The 9,337-nt window shown below is 43.2% G+C and overlaps 2 protein-coding genes across 3 annotated transcripts; one reads left to right on the top strand and one right to left on the bottom strand.

Moving 5' to 3' along the window:
* Positions 1 to 2,767: 2,767 nt before the first annotated feature.
* On the top strand, positions 2,768 to 6,788 carry LOC115736956 (glyoxylate/hydroxypyruvate reductase HPR3-like). Of its 2 annotated transcripts, XR_004014958.2 has the most exons (4): positions 2,768 to 3,307; positions 4,060 to 4,573; positions 4,616 to 4,680; positions 4,719 to 4,757. XR_004014958.2 is itself a non-coding variant. In XM_030668868.2 (3 exons), exons 1-2 carry the CDS (start codon positions 2,837 to 2,839, stop codon positions 4,582 to 4,584), a joined length of 996 nt encoding a protein of 331 aa, XP_030524728.1. In that variant the 5' UTR covers positions 2,768 to 2,836; the 3' UTR covers positions 4,585 to 4,589; positions 6,731 to 6,788. The 2 variants fall into 2 exon arrangements, 1 of the variants encoding a protein (XP_030524728.1); XM_030668868.2 differs by lacking the exons at positions 4,616 to 4,680; positions 4,719 to 4,757 and adding an exon at positions 6,731 to 6,788 and having other exon boundaries at positions 4,060 to 4,589.
* Positions 6,789 to 6,906: 118 nt separating this feature from the next.
* On the bottom strand, positions 6,907 to 8,369 carry LOC115736955 (anthocyanin synthase). Its single transcript, XM_030668867.1, has 2 exons — positions 7,852 to 8,369; positions 6,907 to 7,634 (listed from the first exon to the last, which is right to left on the bottom strand). Exons 1-2 carry the CDS (start codon positions 8,352 to 8,354, stop codon positions 7,076 to 7,078), a joined length of 1,062 nt encoding a protein of 353 aa, XP_030524727.1. The 5' UTR covers positions 8,355 to 8,369; the 3' UTR covers positions 6,907 to 7,075.
* Between the last annotated feature and the right edge of the window lie 968 nt (positions 8,370 to 9,337).

Here is a 9,337-nt window from a genome sequence, read left to right as displayed (position 1 = left end):
TTTAAAGAACGAAATAAAATAATAAAATAAAATTTGATTTTTGAATTTTTTATTCTATAGTACAACAAGAAAATATGCATATTCAATAGCTTATCATTTCATTTATTTATTTATTATTATTATTATTTTTTTGGCTCCCTTTCTCTTTTTTTTTTTTTTTTTTTAAAGTAGTTATATATATTTTTTACTTTTCTATTTTGCAATAAGATGAAAATAAATTAGACGTGTCATTATTTAATAAATATATATAACACGGGGAATGCCAAAATTAGGTGTTAACGGGCATCGGGCAATCTGAAGCACGCCGTCTAAACAAAGGCTTAATATCAACAAAAATCCCAAATCGGTACGAATGCGCAATGTTTTTTTCGAATTAATTTTTGTATCACAAAAATTCCTAATTCGATGCGCTTGTGCCACATTTTCCAAACTGTTATACAGGTGCTTCATTAACCTCGTGTCACAAAAAATCATAAATTGATCATCTGTTGCAAATATGTCCTTTATTAACTTTTCTCCATCGTACCAGTGAAATTGTTGATGCGAAGATACATGTAGCAAAAAATTCGGATTATGGATGTTTGTCACGGATCCGACATGAAAATTTAACGTAAATTAGTCTCCTAAACAACCCCATTTTTGGGTAACCGGATTTTAGGAAAAAGAAAAGGGACTAAGATTGAGAAATTTGTTAGAATCTGTTAGTTTTGCCCTAACTCCTCACATTTCGAAAATATGCTATAATTCTTAGTTTGGCCCCAATTTTACTCTAAGATTTTGGTGATTTGGGAGAATGACGGAAGCAGGTTCAATCTTGCCCTAATCCTCAATCGCGGTTCATTTTCTTCGGATCAAATTCCCTCAAAGGATGTCTTTTACGAAACCCATTTATGTAAATTTTCACACCGGATCTACGTCGCACGAAAATTATCGGAGTTGCTTGCCACATGCGTTTTCACATCGGCGGGCATATTTACCATAAGTGTATCGATTCGAAATTTTCTGTGGTACTTTAGGACAAATCGGACAGTGATGTGCTAGTTTGGAATTTTTTTAGTGGTATTAATCCTTCAACAAGCGGCTTTTCCATTTCTCATGGGACAATTGGGGCAGGACACACAGAGTTAGGTCGATTTCCCTATTGGTGACATCATGGAATGAACCGAATTCATATCTATAATATAATCCATGTCCTGATAAATTACTTTCATTGTTGGTGGGGGTATGATTTAATTATTTATAAATAAAAGCTCTTGGTGGTTATTTGTCTTGGTAAGAATTTTTTTTTTTTTTTAACTTTTGCCGCAATCATTCGCACGTCGTTTTCTATTTGAATTAGAAATAAAATAAAAAGTTATGAAAATGATATAAATGATTTCTAAACTTGACCCAACGTGCAATGTGAGCCACGAACTTTAACTCAATATACAATGCGATCCCTAAACTTTCAATATGTTCAATATAGTCCTTGAAAGTTTGGTATATTACTAATATACAATATGGTCCATAAGCTTTCAATATGCTCAATATAGTCCTTGAAATTTTGATACATTTTGAAACTAGTCACCGAACTATAAAAATATACAATGTTTTTATTATACTTAAATTAATGAAAAGATATTTTGATATAATTCGTGGATCATATTGAATAAATTAAAAATTCATTGATAACATTGCACATCGACTAAAGTTTAAAGATTATATTGAATAAGTTAAAAGTTCAAGTATCACATTATATATTAGGCCAAACTTCAAGGATCATGTTGAATAAATTAAAAGTTTAAAAATCACATTGCATATCGAACCAAATGTTCTATTATTATAACCTATGTTACATCGACACAAAAAACACACTCAGTCAACAGAACGGACACGGGAGGGACTCGTGTGTCCGAAGGTGAGTCAAAGAGAGAGGGATTATAGAGACGCGAGAGATCAGTGGGAGTGGGTGTTGTGAGGATGAGATAGAAAAGGGAGTTGCAGTAGACATGGCGAGACTTCGAAGAGAGAGAGAGAGAGAGAGAGAGGAAAAACAAAAAAAACTTTGGGGGATGTAGTCATTCACGTACACACATATAGACGTGGCCGGGTCCTTGAAATCGCCGATTCCGGTTCCTAGGCCCAACGGCTCTTTTTTTCCAAGCCTCTTCTTTTTTTAAAAAAAAAAAAAATCGGATCGAAACCGTGGGCAGGATCAATGGGCCGGTTTCGGGCCTCGGTTCATTTTGGCCATGTTTACACACATCCACCCTTTCTCGAAAGTCCACTGGCCGCTCACCTGTCACTCACCTGTACACGCCATCTCTGCCCATACACGTGTACAAGAGAGCAGATTTTGGGGGAGGTAAGAGTTGACTGAGTCAAGATGAGAAGATAAAAAAAGAAAGAGTTTTGAGTGGAGGACAAAAAGTTAAAAGCGGGAAGAGAGATGTCGGAATTATCATTTCTATTATCATTTTTTATTATTATTAAAATCATGAAAACGATAACTTACAAGAATATTTATATTATATAACATGTCCCAACGTGTCGAAATATTTTATATTTTTATAATTTATTTGTCAACTTGTCGTATCGTGTCGTGTGGCGTGTTGCACCGACGTAGATATAAACCTAAAAAGAAGTTACAAACAAATGAATGACGGACTGGCTGACGTAAAAAGTGCCCTTTTGTCTCCGTAGCTATGTCAGCAACATCATATACTTAGCCAATTAAATTTAATAATCTCATTGACAATAAGTCTGTGGTGTTGTCATTGATACGAGTCGCGTTTCTGTAACGCGATCATCGCCCCTCGGTCACACATCCCACCACCGTCAGTCGAACGATCCAACGATGGACACCAACCCACCCCAGAACGACGCCGTCCTCCCCAAAGTCCTCCTCCTCCGCCCCTCCGCCCTCACCCTCCTCCCCCTCGCCGCCCGCCTCCGAGCTCACTTCCACCTCCTCGACCCGCTCGACTCGTCCGAGCCGGCTCAATCCTTCCTCTCCCTCCGCTGCCGCTCCGTCCGGGCCCTCCTCTGCCTCTTCACCCCCTTCGTCCCCGTCAACGCCGGAACCCTGGACCTCCTCCCTTCCCTCGAGCTCATCGTCGTCTCCAGCGCGGGGCTCGAGCACGTGGACCTCCCGTATTGTCGCCGGCGGGGGATCGCTGTCGCGAACGCCAGCGCCGCGTTCTGCGAGGACGGGGCCGACTACGCGGTGGCGATGTTGATCGACGTGATGAGGAGGGTTTCGCACGGCGACCGGTTCGTCCGGGCCGGGTCGTGGCCGGTCCAGAGGGAGTTCCCCCTGGGTTTCAAGGTAGGTCAGCTTATCATCGCTAATCATTTGGGAGATGTTGGGCCGAATGCCAAGTTCGTAATTTTTGGAGATTTGCAAAGTAATCACATTAAACTTTAGTTTTAGCAATTCGAGTCGTGCGCTTTCCAGTTTCCAGTACACTTTATAAATGTGGAAGTTTGTACCTTGAAATTTCCGCAATGTGCGAAATTGAAAGTACATTCCTCGAATCGAAAATATTAATCTTACTAAGTTGCAGAGTAGTTAACATAGTAACTAACAAGACCCTCGTCCAAATCTCGGATCTTGTTAGGGACTTGTCTAATTTTGCGATTATCACTAGGAACGTTCATCGAGTGGTCTGATCAAGATGTTGTTCGTCACTTTGGTGAGCCGATGTTATTGCAGCTGCCAAGAAAGGTAGTAACATTTGGTGAGCCAGACAAACTCACGCTGGGAAGTTCTTCCGGAGCAAAATGATGGGCTCCATTCCAGCTAAACTGCAATGAATTTGTCATGAGCCCATAGTTCTAGTTCCCGACACCGATATTTCATGAGGTTTTAGATCCTATGGTTGCTGTTATATGTTGAATATAGCCTGTATGATTACACAGATGCATAGAAAAGCATGCCAATGTTAAAAGAGTGTAAGTTCCGATCAAATGGTCTGGAACTGATAGCTACTTCTCTCACATTAACTCCTCAGCGACTTATAGTTGCTTTGCACAGGAGGAGGTTTTTGGTGTCGGCTAACCGAATGTCAAACATTGCAGTTAGGGGGAAAACGGGTCGGCATAGTTGGGCTTGGAAGTATTGGCTCCAAGACTGCGAAGCGGCTGGTGTCCTTCGGATGCAGCATCGCCTACAACTCAAGGAAGGAGAAACCGCACGTTCCATACCCTTACTACGCCAACGTCCGTGACCTTGCAGCTAATAGCGACATTCTTGTCCTCTGCTGCGCTCTGACGGAAGGCACTCGCCACATCGTCGGCAAGGACGTGATGTCGGCGCTCGGGAAAGGAGGCGTAATCATAAACGTCGGGCGTGGGGCTCTGGTGGATGAGAAAGAGCTGGTGCGACGCTTGGTGAGGGGCGAGATCGGCGGTGCCGGCCTCGACGTGTTTGAGAAGGAGCCCAAGGTGCCGGATGAGCTGCTCGCGCTGGACAACGTCGTGCTCTCTCCACACCGCGCCGTCATGACTCCGGAATCCTTGGAAGCTGTGCAGGAACTCATAATCGGCAACTTGAGAGCTTTCTTTTCGAACGAACCTTTGAGGTCGCTAGTACAACATGAATGAGCTAGCAAGGTTTCAAAGATGTAATCCCTGTAATTTGAATGAGCTATGCATTTCTTTTGTAATCCCTGTAATCTGGAAATGTCATTGTCGATATAAATTTCCGATAAAATTATGTGTTTCTCTAATTTGAGGAACATGGAGATGATGCCTGGTTTAGGCTATGGCGGGATGGAGAACATGAATCTTATTTAACAGAAATCAGATCACGAGACCAGATGAGCATTTAGTGACACGGCATATGATAAATCAACTGAGCTACATCGATCCGCTAGTGCAACTAAATCAATCGGCGCATCAATTTATATATATATATATATATATATATATATATATATATATATATATATATATCATGAATTTCCAACAGAAAAAGAGGAAACTCGTCGTGATTATTTTATATTTATCATGATTATTTATTATGTATATATGAAAAAATATACATTTAATATACTACGTATCCTAACGTGTCGGAATTCCGTATTTTTTGAGAAATGACGTGTAGCCTTGTCGTGCTGTGTCGGTGCTACATAATTTATATATATGGCATGAATAAGCTAGCAATATCGCTTTGAAACAAAGTCATGCATTGTTTGAGGCCATCATGCTTTTTCATCGACGACAAGCCCTTGATTTATGTCATTCAATCGCTGGCCAAAGTGCTGCCAAACACTTACGAGTTCAGATATATTTTCTGATGTTGTACCTGAATTATAGGAAGAAAATTATCAAGAAAGTCCTAAATATATTGCACTTTTACCAATTCAGTCATAAACCTTTTAATTTTGTGCCAATTAATTCTAAATCTTTTGATTTTGCCAATTTAATATATCCAATCAACTTTGGTCAGTTGATGTTGGCGTATTATTCTTTTTCTTTTTTTCTTTTTGTTCTCTTTCGCTTTTTTCTTTCTTTCTTCTTCCCCAGCCTGCCACTACCGGCGATCGGTTGAGGCTAAGGTTGTCGAGGGACCTTAGGCAAGGCTCGCCCTCGTCGGCCACGGGGAAGGTCAACCTTGCTTGGCAACGACCACTGGAGGAAGAAGAAAGAATAAAAAGGAAAGATAAAGAAAAGAAAAATAATTCAAAACTATTATTAAAAATTATCCAAATCAACGCCAAGATCCACGTCGGCGCCGGATGGAATGAATTGATACACATGCAAAAAGTTTATGATTGAATTGACACAAATGCAAAAGGTTTAGGATTGAATTGGCAAAAGTGCAATAGGTTTATGACTCTTTTGACAACTTGCCCGAACTATACATAAGAATACTTGTTGTGCTGAGATGCACATGTGAGTTGTGTTAAAAAAGTCCTACATCGAAAAATTGAGGTAATGTATAGCGGTCAATATATCCAAATTGGCATATAACTCATATGCTTAAGCTTTTGAGTGAATGTGGATCTAATTAGATATGTTGACAGGCTCAAACTTGGATTCCCTCTTGGCGATTTCCTATGCGAAGGTATCGGGCTTCTACTATGCGCTCCCAACAAATGGTATTAGAACCTTTGATTAAATGGTAGCCTATTCCCAATATGTATAAGTATTTGGTGAATATTATAAAGAAGGAATCTGGCGACCAGCGCGATTTTCGGACCAGTGAACGCTGTGGTGTAGCAATGCGGGCTCGATAGGCGTTGGTGGACATTGAATTTGAGATATGTTGGTGTAGAATGATACTTCAATTAAGGAGGAGCAAATTTAATACTGAAGTTCACATGTGAGAGGGAGATTGTTGAGATGCACGTGTGAGTTGTATTAGAGAAGTTTTACATCGGAGAATTGGTATTGTGTAAAGCAGTCAATATATCCAAATTGTCCTATAACTCATTGGCTTAAGCTTTTAAGTGAATGTGGGTCCAATTGGATATGTTGACGGGCTCGAATTTGGGCTCTCTTTTAGCGATCTCTCCTGGTGAAAGTATCGGGCTTTTATTGCGCGCTCACAATATGTTGTCCTAAGCCTCATGGAAAGGTCCTAACTACAGGTGACCCTCTTTTTCTTTTACTGCAACTGGGGTGTGTTAGTTCAATATAGTTTCAGGTCCTTAACTTCTCGCAGAATCTACTCAGTAAAAACAATAATCCCTCGTGCCCTTGTTTAGTAGGAGCAACACGGTCACCCATAAGTTACTGATTGCTGGAATTTCTTTTGTAATCCCTGTAATCTGTACATGTCATTCTCGATATAACTTTCCGATAAAATTACGTGTTTCTCTAATTTGAGGAGCATGGAGATGATGCCTGGTTTCGGCTATGGCGAGATGGAAGGTAATACTTGAATTTTCCATAGACAACGAAGGTAGGACTAAAATCGGATGAGAAAACATGAATCTTATTTAACAGAAATCTGGTCACAAGACCAGATGAGCATTTATGACACGGCACATGATAAATCAACAGACAAACGCCTTAGGAGAAGTTTGTCTTTTTCTTTTTTCTTTTTTAGCTAGTGTAGCCAACTCAATACGAGACGAACAGATGCCGATCATTTCGACGCGTCCTGGCTCTTCCTGAAGAGCTTGTGCTGGATGTGCTGCGCGAAGGTGCGCGGCGGGAACAGCGCGGGCTCCGCCTCGGTCACCAGCTCAGGCAGCGGCTTGAGGATGATCTTCTCCTTCGGGGGCTCGCAGAAGACCGCCCACGAGATCCGGACCTTCTCCTTGTTGACCAGGCCGCGGTGGAGGATGCTCTTGTACTTGCCATTGCTCAGGATCTCGATGGTGTCCCCAATGTGCATGATGATGGAGTTGGGGACGCATTTGGCCGTGACCCACTTGCCCTCGTAGAAGAGCTGGAGACCGGGGACCATGTTGTGGAGGATGAAAGTCAGAGCGCTCACGTCCGTGTGAGCCTCGACTCCTAGGGCTAGCTCCGGCTGGGGGCATTTCGGGTAGTAGTTGATCTTCATCTGGAGCAGCATTTCCTCTAGCCCGCCGACTTCCTTCTCCAACCTTCCTTCCTCGAGTCCTAGACTGATCGAGAGCGCCGATAGGATTTTGGTCGCGAGCTGTCTCAGCAGCTTGGCATACTCCTTCGTCGCAACTCTGCACATCGACACAGGTGACAAGTAACAAGTTATAGCTTGAAAAGGACCCCGAGAGCGGCGGAGACAGCAGTTTGCGATTATGAACTAGAAAACTGCTATTGAGAGCTTAAAATTTCCTGAGCCTCATGCAATTTTTCACCTGTTCAGGACTAAAGCCACAGTTCATTTATATACCATTTCTAATTACATGCTGCCTAGATTTCGACTTCACTCACGTGTAATCGCTTGGGGTCTTGGGCCAGATGGACATGTCGCGCTTGTCCTCAGGGAAAACGAGGTGGAAGAAGTAGTCCTCCCACTCGAGCTGCCCGCTGGCGTTGTTGGCAAGCTTACTCCCGTAGCCCTGGATCTTCCCGGAGCCCTGGTCGTTGGCGTACTTCTCCTTCTCCTCGACCGGGAGGTTGAAGAACTCCTCCCCGGCCTTCTTGACGCGCTCCGTCAGGTCGTCGGGGATGCTGTGGTTGACGAGGTGCATGACGCCCCAGTCGGTGGCGGCCTTCCTGAGCTCCTCGTGGCATCTCTCCCGCACCAAGGGGTCTTCGGACTCTATGTCCTTGAGGTCGATGGTCGGGACCTGAGGGCCCTCGTGCTTCTTCTCCTCCTCGAAGACGTCGCCGATGCTCGCGAGCTCCTCCTGCGGCCTCACGTACTCCCTCGGGATCGACTGAATGCCGCTGCTCGACAAGCTCTCAACTCTAGGAGCCACAACACTCACCATTTTATTCTCTCTCTCGCTCTCTTTTCTCTACACAGCGTTGCAAACACCAAATCCGGTATGATCAAGCTCCAAACTCCTGGTGGGGTCTTTATAGGGGATGCCAATCTGAACCGGAGAGTATTAGCTTTGAAAGAAGAAATACTTAAAAAAAGCAATGGTGGAGATGGGTCCCGGGTGATTCTTGTGGAACGGGAGAAGCTAGAGCTACCAAAAGTCGATAGAGAAATAACGTGCCTGGTTTCCTGGGTAAGTTGTACACGTGAATATCCTCAAAGGGTCAACACCGGTGGGAGGTGAGCTGAATGGCAGGTCGAAGCATGGGGGGAGGGGAGAGAAGCACGGTCTAACCGTCCCGGACCATGATTTTCATCGTACGTGCACAGACATGTTCGGTCCGACGATGAGACGCCGGGAAATTCGCAATGGTTTGATGGTCGGTCCTCAGATTATTTTCGGTTCTATGCTCATTGACTATATACTCACAAGCAGGGTCGAGCATATAATCGAACCATGATCCGAGTAATGAAATGTGTTCGTTGATCAACCGGTTTTGTTGATTTCACTGTCCTGACTTGATAATGCACAAGAGAGAAAGGAGGAGGAAAAGGAGTAGACAAGAGGCGAAAGGGCAACATCCTAGTTTGTTGTAGATTCAACGAAAGGTGAAGCCACCTAACAAGTGAAAAAAATCGCACGTTTCTATCTAACCCATCGCTGTTTCGGTCTCCTGTGGACACCAGAATCTTCGTGGCTCAAATTCATTTAATACACAGCCACGAGGAAATTTCCACAGTTCATTACTCCCATTATGTAGCGTGCGAAGTGATCGAAAAGTGAGCCGAGGCTCGTCCCTTGAAGCTTTTCTCGAAGCCCCTGACGTTCTTGCACGAAACAATGATGTCCGGAAACCATGTACGAGTACGCGTGAGAAACTCCCAGCATGGTTTCTGTTTGCACGAAAAATAAAATTACCGATTCTTGTT

Source organism: Rhodamnia argentea, chromosome 9, assembly GCF_020921035.1.
Source record: "Rhodamnia argentea isolate NSW1041297 chromosome 9, ASM2092103v1, whole genome shotgun sequence".
In the NCBI taxonomy this organism is placed as follows: Eukaryota; Viridiplantae; Streptophyta; class Magnoliopsida; order Myrtales; family Myrtaceae; genus Rhodamnia; species Rhodamnia argentea.
The sequence above is the reverse complement of the archived record's forward strand: the minus strand, read 5'-3'. Positions and strand labels throughout refer to the sequence as shown.